This window comes from Callorhinchus milii, unplaced genomic scaffold (assembly GCF_018977255.1).
Source record: "Callorhinchus milii isolate IMCB2004 unplaced genomic scaffold, IMCB_Cmil_1.0 Scaffold3, whole genome shotgun sequence".
In the NCBI taxonomy this organism is placed as follows: domain Eukaryota; kingdom Metazoa; phylum Chordata; class Chondrichthyes; order Chimaeriformes; family Callorhinchidae; genus Callorhinchus; species Callorhinchus milii.
The window spans coordinates 60,455,598-60,480,875 of NW_024704744.1; the positions used below are offsets into that span (position 1 = coordinate 60,455,598).

Consider the following 25,278-nt stretch of genomic DNA (forward strand, 5'->3'; position numbering starts at 1 on the left):
CATTTTTTCCGACCTTTCCCAAAGTCTGTTTTAGTTGTTAAGTGTTGGTGTCCTCTTATAAGAAAGTTTCACCCATTAATGCCACCAGAGTATGGTATCTGTAAGTCAGGAGCCCTGACCCAGGCGTTGTTATGACTGCAAGGTATGTTTCTCAGTACAAGAACAAGGCAGACGATGTGTTTTATTGTTTCTGTCAGGATTACACAATAAACCAAACTGACCATAGCATAGATTGACCCAGACGGATATCCTCTGTTCACAAGTAGAAATTAAGTAAAGGTCAGTATGAAGCTAAGGACTGAGATCATTTTTATACTGGGTTCAAGATCCACCTACCATTCTATATTTTGCATTTGATGTGTATTTAGATTGCCTTATTCTGGGAGGGTATATACATTGTATCTTTGTGGTTGTTTAACTGGTTTTGCTCAATGAACATTGGCAAAGTGTATTTACCAATTGTTCAAATTTGGGGTTGATTTGTTGTATATGTTCGGTCATGTCCTGTGGCAGGCAACCTTTGCAACACCAAGAACATTGTTGAACTCGTTTCCCTGAGTCTTTCCTATACACATTTTCATGGAACCACTCGGTAGTCATATTGGCAGAGGCTGCGAAGGTGTTGCCTCCAGCCTGGGAATGCTGTGTGGTTCTTTCAGGATAAGGAAAGAGATTCCCTCTGATTTGTGATGACTAGCTAATTTTGGTTCAGTTAAATAACTAATAAAATGAAATTAGCTTTTTTAAAAAAAAGTTGGAGCATGAAAAGAACTCATTTTTCTTCTTGTGAAAATCTATCAGATTTGAGTCCACTTTAGTTGCTATTTCCCTGATCATATTCACTTATGCTGAAATATTTTAGAAACAACAACTTGCATAAATATAGTGCCTTTGAGATGAACATCTCAAAGTGTTCTACAATGATGAGCAAGTAGGAGCAGAGAGGAATTTGAGGGTGTTGACCTCTTACTGTGTGGTAAGGTATTTAAGAGGGATTTGAAGGTGGGGATAGTTAACTTTTTTTTTACCTCACTCCCTCTCTATCCTGAAGCTCGATTTGCTTCACCTGAATCCCTTTGCCTTACCTCTTTCCTGAACTCCTTCAAGGCACATATCAAGATCTTCTTTGACAGTGCCGTTGGTCATCTTCTCATCTCCTCCCACATTAACCCCCACCCCTCTTGAATACAACCTCAGCTCAAGTGCAAACCCTTGGATTATCCAGCACCTTGGGACGTCCTCCCAACATGTTGGCGCTATATACATTGAATTTGTTGTTCGTGGTTGCATTAAGCCTTCTGATAGTATCCAAATTGTTGCCTCAATTAAAACCCACTTAGATCTACAGAGAGAATTTTAATGTGTGTTCACTTGGTTACAGCCTATTGCTGTTCTGGGCAGTACTTTTACCAATTAGTCTATGAGGGGAGAGGGGAACAATTATAGTTGTACGCTAGAAGTATAAAGCTATAGCATAAAAATAATTTCTTTGATTTCATGTCCATTACTCTTCTAGCAATCTTTCTTCCGTGTTACTTTTGATTGATCATGGACACACTTTGAAACTGTCTATTGAGGCAGGGCTAGAGTAATTGAAGCATTAAGACAGCTCGGACAACACAGCCTCCCAGTAGTTTTCCTCAACTCTTTTCCTTGCTGGGAGCATACAGAGAACTGCACTGCTTTTTGGGAAAAGAACAGAACAGAAAGTGTGGGTGGTGGGGGGGTGGGGGTTGGTATGTATGTCAGGCAAGCACTGCAGATGCAGGTACTGTAAACACCACCTGTGGCTGAAGTATGCTTCTCACCAGATCCTGTATAAAAGTCGCATGTGAAAGACAAGTATCAATATTCTATTTATTTCTGGGTATAAACTAAAACTCTCCAATCATCATAAACCAGATGCAGCCTTCCTTTTATGGTTTCAGACTTTGCAGTCCATAAAACAAATCCAATGTGCTTTTCAGGTGAAAGTTTACTTCTCTAAATAGGGAAGAGGAAACTCTCCTGGCTTTGCAGTACTGTTTGAGGAGTATTGATGTGCTCTTGTTAATTGATAGAAATCTGCCTGGTATTTGCAGTGAAACATGAACAGGCTGGCGATGTTGGACCTATGAAAAGGAAAGCCATGCCAAGGGCAGCAGAGGTCACTTTTCACCTGTTGCCAATGTCTCTCCCAAATAGTTGTATCTCTTTTTAAATTGAGATGGCTCAGCACTTGTGATAGAACAGAAAAGTTCTAAATGACCAATGAAAGAAACTGATTTTCACTCTTCATACTTCTCCTTATGAAGTCGCTGACTCTTGGCTGAGCTACAGGTTTATGGATGATACCTTTCCGAAGTGATATATTTCCAGTTTGTTTTGAGTTGGCCTATATCGATATTGGATGTTAAATTATCCTCCCCGAGTCAGAAAGAGAGTTGGCCGATTGGACAGAGTTTCTGTTTTGAGTGCTGCCCACATATTCCTATTAGATTCTGAGTGTTTGTTGGAAGAAGGTAGGTATATTATCTTTTGGGTTCAAAACTAAGTTTAAGGTTATGTATGAAAAATGGTCACTTGAGCATGGACCCAGAGGAGGTTGTCACTTGTAGAGCTATATCCCAGTGGTGGGGGCGGGGGAGAAGGCGAAAATAGGACAAAAAAAGACTCACCTTTTCTTCCAACATCACCATTGGCTCAAATTAGAGCCTTTTAAAATTTTATCTGAAACCTTGATTAAAATATTTTCCATCTCAAATTCATTTTGGTTATGATTGACAAGGGATAGTGAGTACTCCACATAATATCCTTGCGTTTGATACAGAGCCTTATCATGTCATCGGTTGTCTCAAAGTGTTTTGCAGGATGCACTTAAAGTGGATTGACTATTTAGCACGTCCAAAGGGTACAAACCTACTTAACAACTTTAGTATGTGTGTACAACTTTATTCAGCGCCATGATTGTAAGCTCAAAGAGGAATAGACAAGTTAGATTTAACTCGTTTTCACAGAAGGTAGTTAGCATGTGGAACATTTTTTCCAGTGACACAGTGTAGTTGGATAGTACAGTCAGTTTATTGGAATACTATCTGTTACCCATTGCAGCTTCGCTTGTAACCAAAGGATCCAATATGGAATGTAAATTGACACACAGACACACACATTTTATATTTATATTCAGCTGGGAGGACTCCTGTGGGAGGACTCCTTTGGCAGACTCAGTGGGAGGACACCTTTAATATATTTTCTCTCTCTGTCTTTCTCTCTCAGTCTCTCTCTCTCAATCTCTCCCAGTCTGTCTCTCTCTCTCAAACTTTTTCTCCCAGTCTTTCTCTCTGTCTCTCTTTTTCAGTCTCTCTCTCTGTGTCTTTCTCTGCCTTTCCCACAAAACACAGTCACTACACTTTATAATATATTCTCTCTCACACTCTCTCTGTCTCTCTCTGTCTCCCTTACTATCTCAGGTCCTCTATCAGTCTCTCTCCATCTGTCCCACATAGGAGAATTCTAGCTCCCATGACAACCAGAAAAAAAGTGCCATACATTTGTTGCAGAATATAGATGTATCTCTGAACTGTGTGTGCTTTCCTCTGTCGCTATGTGGTTACAGAATACAATGCATATCTCATATTTTGGGGGTTATTTAAAGCATTTTTTAAATATAGCTCATCAAGGATCGAAGATCCCCCCCCCAAAATATACGCATGACTGTCAGATCAAGACCTTTCTGATGAGATCAATTGGTTATTGCGTGATTGTCGGATACACAGATACACAGACAGACATTTTGCCTTTATTAGTATAGATTAATTCTTGGATATGGCACCTATAATATCGAAAGTGTCAAAAAAAANTGTTGGTAAACTCATAAAACAGCAGCCAACTGTCATAAACAGCAACAAAATGAATCAACAATTTATCTGACTGGACCACTGGGAACAATTCACTTTTCTTTTTAAATAGTGTTATAGGAGAACCACATGGTCCCGTCATCCTGGATAGTCTTGTTGGCCAACAATAATGTTTCTTGATTGAATATTTATGGAGTCCTGTACCTTAGTGGTTAGAGCACTCGCTTCGTAAGTGAGAGGACCTGGCTTTGATTCCTGGCAGGGCGAAATGTTGGGCAAGTTTCCTTACACAACATGCCTCTGTTTACCTAGCAGTAAGTAGGAACCCCGCTTGTTAGTTGATTGGTGAATCACTTTTCCAGGGGTAATAATCCCTTAAAAAACAATAATTAAAATAATAATTTTGTCACTCAATCCATGATTGCTTGTGGGAAACTGCTTTGCACAGTTGGCTGCCTCATTTCGCCCACAATATGTACACAGTAATTCACTTTACAGTATATTCCGTGAAGCAATTTGAGATGTTTCGAAGACGTGATAATTATAAATTATTATATTAATTATTATTATAATTATAATATTGTTATTATAAATCAATGCTGTTTTGTTATTTCTATAATTATTTTGTTGGCCACTGTTGGCCTAGAGTGTGAACACAAAAATCTGAACCCCAAATCACTTGATGCCTCGACATTCTGATTTAGAGGCAAGTGTGCTGCCAACTGAGCTGAGCTAACTTTAAGTGGTTAAGGTCTTTTTTTTTAACTTCTTCAGGAAGTTCTGACACTATTTACTAGATTAGCCATCACAGACGTTTATTTATCAAGTGGAAAAAAAAAATCTGTTTAGCAGGACTCTCCCTAACGTTTTTTGCTATGATGAGGGGGAGAGAAGGAGAGAGATGATTGCTGCAAAATTTCTTTATTGTCATTAGGTGTTGCTCTTTCTTCATATGGGGTTTGACCCAGTAGTGAAAGTGCTACCAGGCTGACATCTTGGAATTGTGTAGGGTTTAAAGGCGGGCAGGATGGGGTACCGTGACATGGTATTGAAAATTGGATTAACCAGGGTTGAATGAAGCTTTCCTGTGCTCCATATTCTTATGGTCCTTACTACAGTGTTCATTATACAGTGATTGATTTATACTGGACAATCTATATCTGTCTACATTTCCCAATTTGTGACTAAAAATATAGAAGTATTTGACAGCCTACGGGGAACTGTAAAATAGAATTCAGAATTGAGGAGGATGCCAAACTGTATTTCCCTGAAATCCAGGGTCTAAACTTCCATGAAAATATGATCTGAGAATGGGCAGCTGGGTTGTTGGTGTGTCAATAGAGGGGGGCAATCTCCACTCTCTAGCTTCCAATGGAAACCCTAGATGCACTTGGAAGCCTAGGATCAAATTCACTCCATAATTCCAGATGTCTGAAGGCAAATACGTCAAACCACTGTGTGCTTTTCAAGCTTGTCGCAACAACTCTACGGCAAATTACAACAAATTCTGGGCCAGTCAGCCTAAGGTCAGTAGTGGGGAAACTTTTAGAGACGATAATCCAGGACCAAATAAATTTTCACTTAGAAAAATATGGGTTAATAAAGGGCAACCAACACGGATTTGTTAAAGGCAAATCGTATCTAACAAACCTTTCTTTTGATAAGCAAAGTAGAAGCCCATGGTATTCAAGGTACAGTGGCAGGATGGATGCAGAACTCACTGGGAGACAAAAAGCAGAGAGTGGAACAGAGAGACCTGGAGGTTCATATAAGTAAATCTTTGAAGGTGGAAGGACGGGTAGATAAAGCTGTTAAAAAAGCATATGGGATACTAGGCTTTATAAATAGGGGCATAGAATACAAAAGTCAGGAAGTTATGATGAACCTTTACAAAACACTGGTTAGGCATCAGCTAGAGTACTGTGTTCAGTTCTGGGCACCACACTTTAGGAAGGATGTCAAGGCATTGGAGAAGATGCAAAGGAGATTTACCAGGATGGTATAAGAGAAGGTATAGAGGAGACATAATACAAGTTTTAAAAATTATGAGGGGATTCGATAGGGTGAACAAAGAGAAACTATTTCTACTGGCGGGTGGGTCAGTAACCCGAGGGCACTGATTTAAAATAGTTGTTAAAAGAAACAGAGGGAAGGTGAGAAGAATTTTTTTCACACAGTGAGTTGTTCAGATCTAAAATGCATTGCCTGAAATGGTGATAGAAGCCGATTCGATAACAACTTTAAGAGAGAAGGAGATAATTATTTTGGGAGGACAAGTTTGTAGGGCTATGGGGAGAGCGCGGGGAGTGGGATTAATTTGGGAAGCTCTTTCCTAAGAGCCGGCACACATTTGATGGGCCGAATGGCCTCCTTCTATGCTATATAATTCTATGATCTCTCTTTAGTGGTGATTCACTCATTTGTTCATGAGCTTCAGCAGCTTCCATATTAGCAATGGAAAAAGACGTCTTGTGCATCGGGATCTCAGTCAAGCTGTGTTTGTTTAGACGAGTTGCTGCTTCAAATGTTTAGAATAGTTGTGGATTAGCAAGTGAAATCTGACATACTGACACTGCAGGTTGTCTTAATTTAGGAGTTTAATGTTGCTATGTAACATGTGGATATTTGAGACTTCAAGGTTAGACGTTCCACCTCTTTTCCTCCACCACCCCTAAAAGGTGACGAGTAGTCATGGGTAGCTCGCTAATATTTTCTTTGGAAAGATGTTGATAAAAGAGGAAGAATAAAGCTCATTGCAGGCAGTTTTATTTTCCACTGCCAGTGCAGTGAGTATTAAAATCAAAAGGAATTGCCTATGCAAAATACAAGTAGTCCAAGAGTTGGTGATTAGAGAAAGCAAATAGTGAGCTTCATTTGTGTCAAAAACAGTGGACGGTTCCTCTCCCTTCCCAAACAGTAAAAGGTTTAACCAAGATCCCAAACTACACTTGTTTCTTTCTCTCTGTGCACACAGTATCTTTTGGGCTTCTAATGCATGATCCTCCTGCTAAATCCCTGAATTTGTTTTTGAAGGATTGGTTGCATCCTATACTATTCAAATAATTTGTTACACTCCGCATGCTTGATCATCTATTGCTGTGTGGCTGTCTGGCCATAAATAGACTGATGCAGATCGATATGAGAATACCATCAATGAAACATGACTGTTTCATGTGACAATTTAATGGCCTTCATAACCCACGTCATATTTGTACCCTCAAACAAACCACTTGCATTGAAGGAGAGTATCCATTTCATATCTTATGCTAATTTATTTCTTCCTTGGTGGTGGTGGGATGAGTCAACCGAGTTTCAATCTCAGGGTATGGACATCAATTTAATGGTCCACCTGCTGCCCGTACTAATATCAGCTAACTTAAGCACCATGTTGTAACTCATGTTATCTAGTCTGCATATATTAGTCTGCACTATACCTACTGTGGCAATGGGAAATGCACACTTTCTCATGTAAAAATAGAGGTTGTATAAAATAATGGCCAATCATGTCATCTGTGAATACGTGCAATACTACATGGAAGTAGTTGATACATTTTTGCTTTCGCTAACTTGCTCCATTAACAAACTCTTATTTACTCTCTTCTTGATAGTGTAACAATGAGAACTTTTGCCACTTTTAGTCCTACTTGGCAGATCTGCATGTGGAGTTGTCTCTGCCCTAAAATGCCACCAACTCCCAGTAAGTAGTGGAGCTCCAGTGCATTTCTTTGCCCAAGAGTGATGCTACTTCTGCCCAAGTGCAGTCGTTCTGTTGATATCAGTAGGATATCTTTAGTACATGCTCCTTGCATTTTTTATTCCATGCCCTTTTCCGCCTGACATGTGCGTTAGTTAAATTGATAAACCTGCATATAAAATATCCAGAATTTAACTACAATATTTGAATCCACCTGATGTAAGCGGTATGAAATGTAGGCCCTGCTCCCCTCCCTATACCAATCCTCTTGTCTTTATTTGGGGCATCCTTTTAACTTGACTCAAATGAGTTTGTTATGGATGGAAGCTGAATGAACGACTTGATCCAAATTGAGGTGGCCTTGACTGGCTAATGTCTATGGTGTAAACAGTCTCCTGGCCATGTGTTTTGGACAGTGAGTAGAAAACAGGCTGATTCAACTGTTCAGGAGACTTGCTTAGACTTTTCTTCTCTGCTGCCTTTTTTCCTGAGAGAATGCTGGTTCATTGGCTGTCAACGCACATCAGGACCTCAGTCATGTGAGGCTAGATCAGGGGTGTCAAACATCGCCCTTGAGGTGAAATTTGGCAGTTTCTAAAATTGCATTGATGTTTTATTTTTTATTTTATTATACTGGAATTTCTCTTGAAACCAACCCTCTGTTTAATATGACATATATTCAAACCTGTAGCCTGCATACTTATTTTGTTGACGACTGGGAGTTGTGCATTGGGTTAATGTTCTGTGCAAATTGTATATTTGAACAAATATACACACAATCAATATAGAGATGTTCAGTATTATATATACCTGTTTTTTTTACGATAAGCCTCACCAAGTCAACAGTGTTAACATAAATGGCCGTTGGGGCTAGATGAGTTTTGACACCCATGGGCTAGACAGAAGTGGGGGGGAGGTCAGAAACTAGAGCCTGGCTGATTATATTTTTAATCTTTCCAATTCAGGAGTGCTGAGATATCAAATACTACCTCAGCATCTAAGATCAACTGTATCACATGAAACCTTCCTGTATTGCCTTATGTTATGGTGTTACCAATCGATCCATCAGTGGGCTTGGTTAGACATTTTCAAAATTTGCATTAAACAATATGGAGTAGAAGGTGCAGATCACATGAACTAGGAATGGAATAGTAGCAGTGTATTTAAATGTAGACTTGTTATGCAATCTGTCATTCTGTCAAGAGTGCTACCAAGTGAACAAAAACGGGAATCTACACTTGTCTAAACTTAGCAATAGAACATGAGTGCAACACACCGGTGCGGTTGGCTGCCCTGTGTTCATAACTGGTTGCGTCTGGTACATAGCTAAGAGTTCTGTCATTCCTAAAGTCGCACTTTTACAAAGTTGCAGTATTAATTGCTCTGACATTAAGCTAGCATTTTCTGAGAGCATTTTCTGAGTGTGTTACTGAGTCCCAAGATTTTTTAACTAAAACGTGGCACAAGCAGGAGTCGAACCAAAGGGATTCTTGTTTATATGGCTGAATGCTGGACCATTGTGGGGAGAGGGGTCTTGACTTGTCACAACATGATTGGCCATCTGGATTGCAAGTGGGACTTGTCCACTTAAATTCATCTGGAAATATATTCATAATGGCGCTTCCAACTGCCAAACTTCAATGTGATTTTTTTTTTAGAATTTGGTTTATCAGCTGTACACAGCCAGTAAAATTCTGGATGTTAATTGTTAGTTGTAATTATTTAACCAGGATTAAAAGGATTCATGAGAATCTTATTGTGCTCTTATTTAAGGAGCGGTTCGAATAGGGTTACTTCTGCTTAGATTCTTTAGGTAGGAAATGTCTGTTAAGCAATATTTCCTATATTGTGAAATTTAACGTGGGGTGAGTAGGTTTCAGTGATTGCACTGTGAATTGTTCATTTACTCAGGCAGTGCATTGCCAGTCTACTCAAGGTCATGTCTGGGAGAACAGTTGAAACATGCCAAATATAAGTACTTGGTGCAACAGTACCAGTGTTTTTTGTTATCCTGTTTCTGTGTGAATCTGGAATAATAGTCATTTGATTGCATGGAACAGGGATTTACATAGATTGCAGATGTGTGGGGTGGCTCGAGGATCAGTAGCATTTGTTTTAGACGCAAAGTGAACGGGGGCACATTGAAAATTATTTGGAGCTGTGACCTCTGTTTTTTAGACCTATTTAAGGGAATGTCCTGGGCAACAATTCTCCAGATTAAATTGGGTCACTTTATGGTTGTTTGTGCAATGCTGCTGTGCGCAAATTGGGTGCTGCATTCACCTACATATACTTAGTCAGTACACTTTAGAGGAAATCCTGTAAAGCACTTTTAAAACAGTTCAGCAACGTAATGCTTATTTTTGTGTAACTGAGCCTTTCCCTTGAGAGGAATATGAGGCCTGAAATTTCCACCTCTTCACAGTAAGACTTTGGCATAAAATTTAAAAACATACAAAATTGTGGTAAATTCTTAGGAATTATTGTTGATTTAGAAGCCACTTTGTTGCAGTTCTTAAAAAAGGTTTCAATTTAAGACTGATTTTAAGAACTTTCCACAATTTTGTGCAAAGTAAATTTTAAGGTGAAATGGTCATACAAACTCCAGATGAGGTGAACTCCTGGAAAACTTGCCTTTTAGAAAACTGTGGGCTCAAACCTTTCAAGGTTTAGACGATTCTTTAGAGGTTGCACTGTAACAGAGGGCTCTAGTTTTTTTTTGTGTGTGCGTGGTGATGGTGGGGGGTTATGATCCCGTTCTCATTCATGCACCCACAAAATATACAATTTTAGTCTATTTACTTCTCAGTATATTCTGTGGAGCGCTTTGAGACATCCCAAAGACGTGATAAGGTGCGACGTCAAATGCAAGGATTAATTGTTATTATATAATGGATCAGTCATCCTTTGGTGGTGAGTGCCAGAGAGCTGTCCAACCTTTGGGACATAATGGCCATGCCCAATCCTGCCATTAATACTTTCCAGAGGGGCCTACTGACTAGTAATCAAGATCAGGAAACTGGCTTTTTTTAAAAAAAAACCATAGGCCAGAGCTGTCAAGAACAAGCTCATTCTTTTGCAGAACATTGCTGGCACAGGTTAGCTACTACTGTTACCCCCATACCATTCAGTTAAGTTTTAATCTCATAAAGTGCTTCAAGATGCTTCTTTGGCATGAACGGCGCTAAATTGAAGGACATGAAGATGAAAGGAATCTGGCAATAATAAAACATCAAATACTGCTGTCTTAGATCAGATAATCCTGCAGATTGGGGTCAAATCTAGTTTGTGTATCCAGTTCCTAATGTTTTTCAGGAGAGCCAGGACTCTTAACTCTTAAAAGGTGTCAACCTGGATCAGTTCATGGCCTCAAAGTCTGAAGCTTTTGGAATCAAGCCTGACATTGGGATTTTGAGGTCATCGTCTTAGGTTGACCCTCCAGTGCAGTCTTAGGGGAACACTGCCTCATTGTAGGTGCTGTCCTTTGGATAAGATATTAACCTGAGGTCTGTTCAGTTGGAGATTAAAGATCCCATGGCACTATTTGAAAAGGAAAGGGAGTATTCCAGCCAGCAATTCTCCTGATAAGTCACTCACTTCAAGGCAATTTGTGCCACATTTTGAACACAAATTGGCTGCTGTGTTTGGTTACAAACTTACAGTCACTACACTTTAGAGTAAATTCTGAGAAGTGCTTTGGGATGTTCAACAATGGGATAAGTTTCTCTATCAAATGCAATATTATTGATATGAACATGGCTAATGAGTTTATTCAAAAGCTGCTGAATAAGGTTGTCCAAAATCTACCAAAACCCTCGTCCATGCTTTTGTCACCTCCCGCCTCGACTATTCAGATGCCCCCCTCACTGGTCTCCCCTGCTCCACTATTCACAACATTCAATTAATTCAAAACCCCGCCACCCGCTTTCTCACCCGCACTAAACTCTGTACCTCCAGTACCCTAGTCCTTGTCAAACTCCATTGGCTCCCAGTCACAGGGTGGATTGATTTCAAGATTCTCACTCTTGCATTTAAATGCCTTCACGCCCTGGCACCCCCCCATCTCTCCAACCTGCTCTCCCTAGACTACTACCCGCTGCCTTCGCTCGACTGGCTTTGGCCTCCTCCTCTCACCCGGACCCACCACTCCACCATCGGCAGCCGTGCTTTCAGCCACTACGCCCCAAAGCTGTGGAACTCTCTCCCTCAATCCCTTCGCCTTGCCCCCTCTCCCCATTTTTAGGTCATGCTTGAAGACCTTCTTGTTCGACCGTGCCCACGGTCACCCTTCCCCTGGCTTGACATCGGGCTCCGCAACTGTTAAGCGCTCTGAGGCTTCGTCCCGCGTGAAGGATGCTATATTAATACAAGTTGTTGTTGTTGACCTGTATTCGATGATTCACATCTGTGAAAATCAAAAGATGTTATTGTTGCAAGCCCTTCATCTTATCTCAGGCTATGTATTAACTGCAAAGAAGGAAATGAGATTGTTGGCAGCATCCAGTGGTACTGGGAACCTAAATGTCAAATTGCCAAGTGGCCGGCCATAGTTTATAAAGGAGTGTTGAGCAGCGGGATTTGTTACTTATTAACTCCCACATTTTACCACATCGCTTTCAGCACGTGACCTGGCAAATGTGTTCCTTTTTATCTTTACTCAGCCTTTGTATTTCCAATAGTAAGCAGTTCAAGATTTTGCAAAATGGAGATTTATGCTGCCTGAAAAGTGATTTGATTTAGATGCCACCCAGAATTTTGTGTTCTTTGCTGGAAGTGTGAGTTGGCATTGTTCTGAGAGTTTTGCCTCACACTTCAACTCATTTGTCCAATTTGCATGATTTGTGCCAAGATTCAGCTAGATTTACTGGATTGAAGTGAGGCTTTTCACCTTGAAGAGGAGAGCAGCCAAGTCTGATTTATTTTCCTGCCGACAAAGAGATCGTACATATTTTTCTCCTTCTTTCCCTCCCCACCCATCTAAAAATATAGAACTGGCAAAAGTAGAGCGAGAAGAATTGGGTTTTGTAATTAAACCTTTTCTTTCGTACACAGGGAGGAAACAACGCTGGCCACACTGTTGTAGTGGATTCTGTAGAGTATGACTTTCACCTTCTACCCAGCGGTATCATCAACCCCAAGGTCATTGCTTTTATTGGTAAGTTTTGCCTGCTTGCTTAGTAGTCTCCTAAATAGTTTATGCCATTTCCTGATGTCGTCAGTGTTGAAGTGGATCTAAAATTGCACCAACTTCCTTCGAACAACACTTGCAGCAAAATGTATGCATGCAGCCTCACCAATGCTCAACACCTTGCAAACATTGTGTCTCTGGCAGACGCTTGAAGCATTTTTTCCCCTATTAGATTTGCCCTACACCATTGCCTTGCTTAGAACACAGGCCAGTATCTTGCTCTAATGAAGGTGCTAGCGGCTTAAAAAATCAGAAATGTGTGTAATGCTTCTCTCGTCCATGCTTGTTTTTGTGTGATTTTACTGACTGTCTGGCAGTAGATGTTGGAGGTGTGTTCTCTTTCCCCTTTGTTATAGTGCATTCAGCCACTAATTGAGTTTGGCTTCAAGTAATAACTTCTAAAAACCATTTGGTTTAATTATTTCTGTTCCTGCATTAAAAATGGCTTATGACAGATCACCATTTGATATCATGGGATATCATGATGATATCATGGGATATCCCAATGTTGGGAAATCATGGCTATTGCAAAATGCCTTTTTTGACCACCGTTTGATCTTTCAAGTTTACAGAAAAAAACTAATCAAGCGTACATTTGTTCTCGGACTACATATTTTTAAACTTGACTTCTGTATGAAGACATTCCAGCTTAAAAAATATATATTTTAAAGGAATCTTGAAATTGCTGTTGAAATCTGTATTGCTTGATCCAGAATGATGTAAGTGTACATTTACATTGGTTAAGTGAGCTAATAAAAGGTTGATTCAAAAATTAACTTAATTGTAAATTGATACAGGTAATGGTGTGGTTGTTCATCTTCCCGGTCTCTTTGAAGAAGCTGAGAAAAACACAAAGAAGGGAAAAGGTTAGTACAATTGACTTCAGGCTTTTACTCCCTGTAAATTGGAGTATATTAGGGGCACAGTTTATATCAGGAGGACAGCACTGTGGTTACTTTTGCTACAAAATGCCAACCAGACTCCCCTAAGCCGTAAGTTACATTTTGGTAAACCGCCGGACCTCAACGCCAATTGAAAACTAAGGTGCAACACCCTCCCCCCCGAGAACTCTCACCTATTGTGAGTTTAAGTCTTCCCCTATTCTCCCACCACCCATCTGTTGTTGTTGTTGTTGTACTGCACCCCCCCTCCTCATCTTGGACGGAACATAAACATCACAAAGTGAATGAGGACAATAAGTTTGAACATTTGTTCATTTTTATTGTTCATAAGACACAGTTAAATTGTTACTATGTTCTGTCTTTGTAGGGACCACTCACCATTTTGCCCACTAATACATAGTCACTTCACAGAAAATCCTGTGAAGCGCTTTGGGACGTCCTCCTGATGAAAAAGGCGCTATATACCAAATGCAAGAATTATTATTTCCCACTCAGTTCCATACATATTTGTAAGTATACATATTTGATTTGTTACAAAATTAAAAAGGTAATAGTTTTTTTAAAAGCTCTGATAAAATGTCACAAGATTTTATGTGTGAGTAGCTTAATTTGTTTTGAACACTCGTGTCTCCTTTCCCATCTATTTAAGATGCTTGGAGTACCAAATGGCTTGACAAGAGTGAAAGTTTGCAATGTTCATGCTGTCCCCAGTTTGATCTGGTGTGTGTAGGCTCCTCTCGGCCAGCGTAACAACACAGTAATGCCTAACCTCAAGGATCAACTCCCAATTGAGTGGATGCTGAGGATGATGGCGACCTTGGAACAATACTCTGGCAAGAGTTATTGAGCTTATTCCTTAAGGAGAGAAGAAAATTGGAAGATACCAAAGACGAGAGAAAGAAAACAATTGTGTTCATATTGTGATTTTTTAAAAAATTTTGAAATGTTAATTATCAGACTTTTTAAAATCTTGTAAGATTTCTAAGACAAATACCTCTTAAGATTCCCCCTTAAATAGCAATTGTTGCACCTATAAACCAGTCTCTATTGGCCCTGGAGCGTAGTAAAATATTTTTTCCTAAGTTAATGTGTGGCTGCTGGAACCTGCCAACTTGGACAGGCATCAGAATTTCGATGCAATTCTACACGCAGTATGTCATCCTTGCAAACTGACACTCTCTTGTTGGGGACTCTGCCACTGTGGAAATGAATAAACGCTTTTGATGTCAAGACATTGATACAAGCAACAGAAAACCAATTGCAACCCTTACCTGTATTTAAATTAGGTCTCGGGTGGAAAGGGCTATATATGCCCTGCCTCAGAAGGCCATAAATGCAGAATCCATTGCGGTGTTCAAGAGAATAATGAATAGTAGTTGAAGTTGGGATATGGGAAAAAGAGCCTGTGCCACATTTGAGAGCTCTTAATGGTAATAATAATCCTTGCATTTGATATAGCGCCTCATCATGTCGTTGAGATATCTCTCGAAAGTGCTTCACAGGATTTTACTGTGAAGTGCAGTGACTCTTTATAGACAAACTTGGGTGTACTTGGCGGCTTGTAATGGTGACACCAGGGCGCAAGTTTCATTTTCCAGCATTGTCCCTCTCTGTGAAGACCAAAGTTGCATGTTGCAATTTGTGGTTTCATGCACCACAATATCTGTCTTCATTTTCAGGTCTCGAAGGCTGGGAGAATAGGCTAATCATTTCAGATAGAGCCCACATTGGTAAGTTAAACTGTAGCTTTTAAAATGCAATTCTTTACAAAACCACGTTCTTTTTCTCTAGGAGCTGCCACTTTTAATGTCCATTGACTGACGTGTTTAACTTTAACAGAGGTATTTAAATTGGCCTGTTAGAGGAGGTTAAAATTATGAAATCAATAAGGTTAGCATAAATAGACAGTTTTCACTTATCGGAAGTTCGTAACCAAGGAACAGTCTCCAATATTGTTATAAGCAGGATGTGGCTTGGATACCAGTTTGCTCATGTCTCATTACAGTTATTTGTCTACATTCATCCCAAGCATATGAGAGATTTATATGCTATCAAATAAAATGGGACAGGGACATGAAATCAAATCTGTAGATTAGGGTCACAGTTGTCTGCCCTGAAAATCAATCACATGTTCTGTTTACTTGGTATTTTCTTGAAGCTTTCAGCAATTTTACTTTTGTTTGTATATTGCTTCATTTTAAAAGTGCAATCCCAAGAACTCTTAAGGCAGTCAAAATGAAAACAAACAATTAAAAAAAAAAAAAAAGTTTTATTTTTGTTCAGCCTGGTGTCTGACACATGCGGAAACCCATCACCATGATTAAGAGCATCCAAGACAACCTGAGAACTCCCTGCATCCCACCTACACTTTGGAAATCCCAGAGATAGATTGTTGGAATGGAATGCGCACTCTCTCCTTGGAGGGACACATCCTGTTTACCTAATTTCAGAAAGTATTAGGCGCAGGTTGGCAAGAGCCAAGGCTTGGGGACCCCAGAGTATGCTAATGAACTAATGAACACATTATTTACTATGAATTCTAATTATTGTGAATTCTGTATTCAAATTTAATTAAAATTTTGACAAGACAATTTCCAGAAGTATGTGTGGGAATGCACTTTTTTAAACAGGGTTCAATTCAAATAAGCTTCCAAGTTGATGAAAATGCCTGTAACTTTCCATTTATTTAGTCAGTTTACCAGTGGCAACCTTGCTGCTTTACACCTTTAAACAGGCATGTTCTGTGAAAGCTGTTCCAAAGTAATGATGATGATGTTAAGAATAGTGTTTGAAATCGACAAAGGAACCTGTTTTATAACTCCTATAGAGTTCCAAAACCGGATGTTTGCTCTTTGAGTCGGTTACAGCAAACTGCAAATAAATCAGACCAAAAAGGCCCTATTTGGACTGGCCAGAGTAGCTCTTCCTTGCTTTTTCTTCCACTTCCTTCCCCCTTTCTCCTGCAGTATAGAAAAAAACAGAAACTCCAGATTCTGTGGCTTTGTCCCTCCCTGGACTGGATTAATTCTGTCAGGTTCAGTTCATACTTCAATCGGAATTATTTGCATGACATCTTTCAGCTCCGGTGCCTGGACTCGGACCAAACCTGGCTTCTCTTCTTGCCTTCTTCCCGAGCAACATGGGCCAAGTGTAACTTTACACATGAATCCCTGTATCTGGAGATTTGCTGGATTGCACTAGCTAGCCACAATTACTTTGCTTTGGTGAAACTCTCTGGAAGGTAGCCACTCATAACACATCTTCTGGACCACAGGAAACTGTTTCTGTTTATTTTGTGTGTTTTCCTTTCATAAATGTTTCATTGATGTTTCAGGGATGTACAAACATGTTTGTTTTATGCAATAACCACCTGTTGCTAATGTTTTAAAGACTGGTCTTGATTTAAATAACTTCTTCACATATTCCTAGCTTCCGAGCCAAACATCGGGGCAGGGATCACATTACCAGAGTGGTACAGAACACATTGTTTCTCATTTGTGTATATTTCTTTATTGCATCCTCCCTATGTCTTGCATTGAGACTGGGGACAGGGAGTTATCCCACTCAGCTCCTGTTAACCCTGCAAGCCAAAGCCCTAACGGGTAGGATGGTCCTAGCTGGACAAGCAGCGGGGGAAGCCTGCTGGATAGCAATATTGATGGCAAGCTATGTGATCTTACTGGTTAGACTTCCTGTGTGCCCCAACGCACACATTACCAGAGTTGTACAGAATTTGTGTAACCAAATTTAAATTTACTGTAAATATTTTGAAGCTAAAAGCACTGCTGACAGTGTAGGTGGGAAAGAGTTGGGTTGCTATGCACAAATATTTAAACTGGCTTCCGCTGAAGATTTGAACTGAGAACTAGTTTTCAAGGTGCTCGAGTCTGTTTATAACTGTTTTCCTCCCTGTCCCAACCTTGTGCTGCAGGATGGAATTCCTGCCCACTGTGACAACACAGTTCTTAAATTGCTACTCTTGATGTATTATTCTGGCTGTGCACCTTCTCAAATCTACAGGGAATATCCAAAAAAGCCTCTGTTGGCATAATAGTGGCCTATAGTGTAGGTGTATATTTAACACTGCTGGTAGTATGTAAAGCACTAGCTTTGTAAGGAAATGGGATGCATAACATTTCCCTAGAAATGGTGGGATTGTATTCCTATTATAATAAGCTAAAATAATACAGTATGTGAAACCATTGCATTGCCCTGAACTGGTTGGCCTATTAACTCAGTGGTTTGAGATTATTTTTATGGGTTATAGTGAACAGTTTTGTGAATTCCCAAGACTGCCCAGCGGAATGATAAACAAGCTTGCAAAATAAAGTGCCCACTTTTGTATTGTGTTATAAGTTAATGAATATTTTTTGTTCTAGTATTTGATTTCCACCAAGCTGCTGATGGTGCTCAGGAGCAACAGAGACAACAACAAGCAGGAAAAAAGTAAGATTATTGTACTGCCTTCCTTGTCAGCATTTGTCACAGTACTAGAGTGGAATTAAACCATCTTGAACAACTGCTCTAGGAATTGTGATTTTTTTTTCTGCTTTGGCATCTTGGGATATATTTCATCTAAATGAAGATTCAAGTCAGATTAGGTTGGAACATCATAAGTAGCTTTATAGCGAACTTAACTTTGTACCACTCCATATTCAGCTTTATAGTGAACTTAACTTTTCTTACCATTTTCTTATGAAATACAGGAAGCACAAGTTTATTTTTTAAATGCTTCAGTTGCCAACTGCATTCTTTGGAAAGGCATCTCCTGCGATCTGATGATTTTTTTTCAACAAACTTAATTGTTTACTATAGATTGTTAGCATTTAGAAAGCGATTCTATACTGTCTGTCTCTTGCTTAGTCTCCCTCCCCCTCTTGCTTTCTCTCTCATTCTCTTCTGTGTCTCTTCACCTGCCTCTCCCCCATATTTTTGCTCTCTCTCTCTCACATTACTCATCCTGTTTTATTGTTCAGTCACTATGTTTATTAAAAAAAAGGCTTTTAATTAAAAAAAATGTTTCTCAAATCTGTTGGCAAACTCCTGATTGATTGATAGAAAATATACAGTTTTCCTGTTAGCCTAGTATGAAGCCACATTTCTGCTTGGGCGCCTGAAATATAAAACCAAAATATTTATCCCTGTTACTTTTTCATTGGCCTGACTTGGCGACTTCTTAATGGACAGACTCTTAACTTGAATATTCCTACCTTTTTTTTAAGCTTGGGAACCACAAAGAAGGGAATAGGCCCAGTGTATTCTTCAAAAGCAGCCCGGAGTGGACTCCGGATATGTGACCTTCTGAATGACTTTGGTGATTTCTCCGAAAGGTAATCAACAACAACAATTTGCATTTATGTAGCCCCTCACGCAAGGTAGCGTCCCAGAGGGTTTTGACAGTGGCGGAGCAAGACACCAAGCCGGGAGGAGGGGGGCTGTAGGCACGGCCAAATAGGAAAGTCTTTAGACAGGTCCTGAAGATGTGGAAGGAAGGTGCAAGGCGAAGGGATAGAGGAAGAGTGTTCCAAAGTTTCGGAGCATAATGGCTGAAAGCGAGGCCATCATTGGTTGAAGGCAGGGTATGAGGGACATGCAGAAGGCCAGAGGTTGTGGGGGTAAACAGGAGAGGTAGAGAGGTGCCACGGCATGAAGGGATTTGAAAACAAATGTGAGGATCTTGAAATCGATTTGTTCGGCAATAGAGAGCCAGGCTAGAACTGGTGTAATGGAGGTACGGAGATTAGTATGAATGAGGAGGTGGACAGTGGAGTTTTGGACCAGCTGGATCCTGTGCGTGGTGGAGCTGGGGACACTGGCAAAGAGGGCATTTGAGAAGTCGAGTCGGGAGGTAATGAACCCATGGTCGAGTGTTTCGGCTGCATCTGGGGTAAGGTAAGGTCGGAGGCAGGCGATGTGGTGGAGGTGGAAGCAGTCCTGGTCAGGGACTGGATGTGGGGAAGGAAGGACAGCTGTGGCTGGAACCTGACGCCTGGGAGGCGCACTAGTTCTATAAGTCTGAGGGATAGGCCGAGGAGGTCAAATAGAAGACGTTGACGGGAGAAGACGTTAATGAAGTGTTTGCTGCCATTGTGTCATTCTCTGAGCTTATTCATTTGGTGGTGGTAGCATTCTGTTCAGTGTTTCAATTAACAATGCTCGGATTGGCATGATGCTCATGATACTGATAATTCAAGCCTATATTTGAAAGGTTTTGTTAATCATATATAAACAGGATCTACTTTTCCTTTCCCACTACTTTTGTCTCACCATGTAGGCAGAACCTCATGTGATGTATCATATGTTGAAAACCTATAGAAAATTCATAAATATTTCTCGAATAATAGGGTTACAGTTCTTATTATTTCCTTCCATGCCCTTATGGTTTGGTATTCACATTGGAAATCAATATATCATAATGCTTGTCTGTGCCTGACCAGTGGTGGTAGGGGCAACACACAACAGATAGGGATTTTACAGAAGTTTAAGATTGATGGAATTAAGGGCAAATTCCTTGGCATGCAGATTGAAATGATCAGCTGAATTATGCACTCAATGTTCACACCACAACAACAACTTGCATTTATATAGCACCCTTCATGCAAGAACGTGTCTTAGAGCATGAATTAGCGACACACATGAAGAATGACTACATGGGGAAAGTGTGATGGGTGCCAGTGTGCATGGAATCATACTTAAGCAATGCGTTGCTTTGAAATGGGAGAAAGAGAGGAAATTGAGGGTGAAAAAAATTGGATGAGTATCCAGTGAAGAATGGATGAAAAAATTAAATATAGAGGTAGTTACCAAATACTCTCACACCATACAGTAGTTGCAGTTCTCTATGGAATGTGTTAAGTCAGGATTGAGTAATGTAGGTTATTAAGTCGAGTTATTTTCTAGGTTCAAGGACACATTCAGTTTTAGTTTTTGTCTAATTGCTCATCACTGGGAATAGCCCACGACTAAAATTGCAAATGGTCTGAGGTGGGTGGGAATAGATTCAATGGACCAAAGTGATTTTGTCTTTTTTAAGACTTGTGTTACTTCACAAACTCCTGTGGCCTTTCAAGTTGCGCTTATTTGTAGGAATTCAAACTCAAACTAATTTTTTTGAAATTAATGTAGTAACTGTTTTCTACATTTTTAGCGTTCGTATAAACCATTGCTTTCAGTAAGCATTTGAAAAGAATGCTCTCTGTTGGCAAAGGGTGCCCTTTTTGTCCAAATTCTGACTCTAATAAGTGGAGATTATACTTGGATTTCTGGTATTTATTTGTTAATTGAAATGAACTACAATAAGATAACATGTAGGGATGTCAGACAGTGGCTGCATCTTACAGAATAATTTAGATATTCTAGCCAAACTAATAATTTAACAGTTTAGTCTAACACCAGCTAGCCTTTCTACAGAGAATGGTACTCTATTGTACAAAGGTTCTCAGGACAACAACAACTTGCACTCATATAGCGCCCTCTACGCAGGGTACTGTCTCAGAGCGCTTAAAAGTGGCAGAGCCTGACTCCGAGCCGGGTGGTGGTGCGGGGAGTTGACCGTAGGCACGGCCAAAAAGGAAGGTTTTCAGGTGGAATTGGAAAAAGTGGAGAGAGGAGGCAAAATTGAGGGAGAGTGTTCCAGAGTTTCGGGGCATAGTGGCTGAATGTGCGACCTCTGATGGTGGGGTGGGTGCTGCAAGGGACGAGCAGGAGGCCGGTGCCATCGAGGGCAGGCGCTGGATGGTGGATTGGGGAGTGAGGAGGTTGGAGAGGTAGGGAGGTGCCAGAGAGTGAAGGGATTTGAACACAAGTGTGAAGATCTTGGAAGATGATCCATTCAGTGATGGGGAGACAGTAGAGCCTGGCCAGAACTGGTGAGATGTGGGTGCGGAGTTTGGTCCAGGTAATTATGCGGGCAGCAGAATTCTGAATGAGCTGGATTTTTGGAATAGTGGAGCTGGGGAGACTGGCGAGGAGTGTGTTTGAGTAATCCAAGCGGAGGTGACAAACACATGCACAAGAGTTTTGGCTACATTCGGAGGCGGGCAAGGTGGCGGAAGGCGGTCCTGTTCAGTGCATGTCTGAAGTTCTCCCATTTAGCCCTTTGCATTCTGCCACTGTAAGTAACTGTTTCTGAAGTACGGTGTGTGTTTTACTTCAGTGTATTCATATACAACTTGGATTTTTTAAAAAAATATTTGAAATGGAAATAATCAAATTTTTGGACACTCCAATTTTGTGGGTCACTTTTTCTAATGGATAAACTACTCGCTAAGTTGCTTTACCGGATCACCAAATTATACGGTACAGCTGATTCAGTGAACTATACAGCAGCTGTTAGCAGATACTTCATTTGATAATTGATGGAGCGTAAAATCTGTATAGTTTGGAGCTGAATACTGATTTCAGAAGCTGTGAATTTGGATTCAAAGTACTGTTTTGAAAAGCGCACCTTTTTGTGCACAGAGTGGATAAAAATCTACTATTTACAACATTCAATGACCCGTCCCTTTTTAGGTTCCTCTGCTGCCCGTATCGTATGCTCACCCGTTCTAAACGCCATAACCCCATCATACCAGTCTTGCCAGGCTCCACTGGTTCCCTATCACAGAACGGATCGACTTCAAGATCCTCATACTCATCTACAAATCACTTCAGGCCCTAGCACCTCTAACTTTCTGACCTGCTTACTCCACACTCCATCACCCGCCTTCTTCGCTTGGCTGGCTCCAGCCACCTGCTTGTCCCTGAACCCATCCACTTCACCATCGGCGACAGTCATTACTCCCTGCAGTTTTGGAACTCTCCCTCAATCCCTCCTTCTTGCCCCCTCCTTCCTCCTTTTCAGATCATGCCTGAAGACCTTCCTCTTTGACCATTCTTACGGTCACCTTCCTCTCGGCGTCAGGCTCTGACACTATTAAGTGCTCAGGTTCTACCCTGCATGAAGGGCGTTATATAAATGCAAGTTGTTGTAATACAGAACTGCCGAGTATAGAAACTTCTTAGCTGATTCACAACTTCCCATTCTCTTGGTCAGACTTACAGTTCACATTGAGTTTACGGGTTGACAAGTGAACCAAAGGAAGTTGAAGTCTCAAAAACTTGGTATCAGTGTTAGCAATATTAATGCTATTGCATTGCACCCTGCAGCTGTTGTCACACCAATTGTGTTAATGCCAAAACCCCAGAACACTACTGGTGCTACTGCGGTGCTCAAAGAATCATCACAAGTGAAACTTGCTCTTAGCGAGAGATGTACTTACTTACATCAGTAAGTAATTACACTTGTAATTACAGTATTTTTTAAAAACAAGAAAAGCTTAAGTAACCTAGTTTCCTAACATTTTTTTTCTGCTAATAGAACAGTGTAAACTGTCCTATACAGTAGAAAATTAATTGGCAGTCCAGGAGATCAGTAAATCCCAAGCTCTTTGTGTTCCTCTCTCTCCTCTGCCACCTCTCCAGCTAAGCACACCCTGCTTACTTACACTGCTGCAGAAATGACCCCAATGCTGATTTGAGCTGATATATCACAATTGTGAAAGGAAAGTGTTCATTTTCCCCCTAAAAATTATGGTAAAGTTTCACTGATCATTCTAACCTGCAATGAAGTTTGTCAAATTGCTAGAGTATCAATGCATTAAAAATTGGTTGAATTATTTTTTGTTAGCTAGATAATATGAACGTTCATATGCTTACTGCTCTTTTACTGCTGTTTCATTTTTTAATAATTACTGTTCTTAGGTTTAAAGTTCTGGCAAATCAGCACATGTCGATGTATCCTACACTGGATATTGATATAGAAGGGGAGCTTGAGCAGCTAAAGGTAAATCAGTCAATGCTTCTTTTACATGCTAGTTAATGTTTTTACACACCAGGGCTCAGCTGCATCAACAATACATTCCAGGACCAAATCGAATACAATAGATATTCCTCATGTGTCTGCTTTTAAACTGGGGCACAGTTGGTAAATGATCATACGCTTATTTATCCTTACTATTGAGAAGCAAATCCTAGTACTATAGATTGTTGGCAAATGTGGCAATTGGTCTTAACCAGTTTATACACCATGACCTGTGTGGTAGAATTTCATTAGTTGAAGTTAATGGTTTTAATTTTGTCATCATTACACAGATCCAGCAGGCTTTTACACTGGATTAGAGCCACATTTTGTCTCTTTTTNGTGAACTGCTGGATAATCCTATTGACTTTCTGTTTTAATAATAGATTTTTTATGACTTGTCTTTGTTTATTGCAAGTCATCTGTTATTTCTAGGTTAGGAATCCTTTACAGACCAGGGTGCCATTCTGATTAATAGGGATGCTTCAGATGAGGGCAACAGCACATTCAAGAACTTCTATACAAACCATTTTGAACATCACTGTGTTTTGACTCCTAACCCGATGCGATTTTTATGTAAGACCAGATCTAAATTATCCGCAGACTTCACAAATATATTCAATCCCCTCAAAGTTGTGCCTCTGCATTAACTATTTGCTTGTAAAGTGCAATATTTCACGTTGAAGTATCTAATATATTAAACTATTATTGGAACACAGACTTGTTAATTTGAAGTAGATTATTTTCACATGTTTTCATAATAATAATAATAATAATCCTTGCATTTGATATAGCGCTTATCACGTCGGGAGGACGTCCCAAAGCGCTTCACAGAACACACTGTAAAGTGAATTGACTGTATATTTGTGGGCGAACGCGGCAGCCAATTGCGCACAGCAATGTCCCACAAACAGTCATAGTTAGAAAGTGCTGTTTTAATTCAAATTTACGCTGGCAGTAAACTAAGGTTGCTACAGTTCGTTTTTGTCTGGAGGTCTACCTTCAATATGCTTCAAGAATCCAAATTTGGTGGCATCATGAGCTAATAAATACAACAATTGTACAGCGCCATCTACCGACAGTAGGAGGAAGACTGCAGCAGAGAAGTGCCACACAACACTCAGCAACACAAAACTGAACATACTGACAAAACTCCACAGGCCCAACTGCATTCACCCACCTGTCTAAATTATTAGCCTGATATGGGGAGAAATGATTTTTGATTTCTTTCTAACGCATTTGCCCACAAATACACAATCACTTACTTCACAGCAAAATACTGTGAAGCGCTGTAAGACGACTCGGATGTGATAAGGCAATCTTTCTCCCACATGAGGATTTTAATTCAAATCATTTATATATATGTGTGTGTGTGATATTGTATTGGTAATCCAACATGAATTATAATTTATGGGTCGAATCAATATGTCATGATATCGTCTTATTGATTATTTAAAAGTTATTGTGGAATGTTTTATTGCATACGGCCTGTATGCATTCTGGGAATGCTATCTCAATGTGATTTAGTAATTGGGACAAAGAACAGATTGGTAAGTGTTGGACAACAACAGTGATTGATGAGGAACCTAACTCATTAAGGATTGATCTCATCTACAGGGCTACGTGGAGAGAATTAAACCCATGGTAAGGGACGGAGTCTTTTTCATGTACGAAGCCTTGCATGGTCCACAAAAGAAGGTTCTGGTTGAAGGTGCAAATGCAGCACTATTGGATATTGACTTTGGTAAGATGGCATTAAAGCATTTATGAAATACACCATATTAAAAGACGCGAGTGTGACCTTGAATTGTTTTTGTAAG

At 40.1% G+C, this 25,278-nt stretch overlaps 1 protein-coding gene across 1 annotated transcript in view; it reads left to right on the forward strand.

The window, feature by feature from the left end:
• Positions 1 to 25,278, forward strand: part of adss2 (adenylosuccinate synthase 2) — a 53,221-nt gene that overhangs the window by 12,821 nt on the left and 15,122 nt on the right. The window contains exons 2-8 of the mRNA XM_042333104.1: positions 12,583 to 12,685; positions 13,516 to 13,584; positions 15,300 to 15,350; positions 18,000 to 18,066; positions 18,843 to 18,950; positions 23,362 to 23,443; positions 25,076 to 25,202. Coding sequence (XP_042189038.1) covers positions 12,583 to 12,685; positions 13,516 to 13,584; positions 15,300 to 15,350; positions 18,000 to 18,066; positions 18,843 to 18,950; positions 23,362 to 23,443; positions 25,076 to 25,202 — 607 coding nt within the window. The remainder of the gene's footprint in view (positions 1 to 12,582; positions 12,686 to 13,515; positions 13,585 to 15,299; positions 15,351 to 17,999; positions 18,067 to 18,842; positions 18,951 to 23,361; positions 23,444 to 25,075; positions 25,203 to 25,278) is intronic.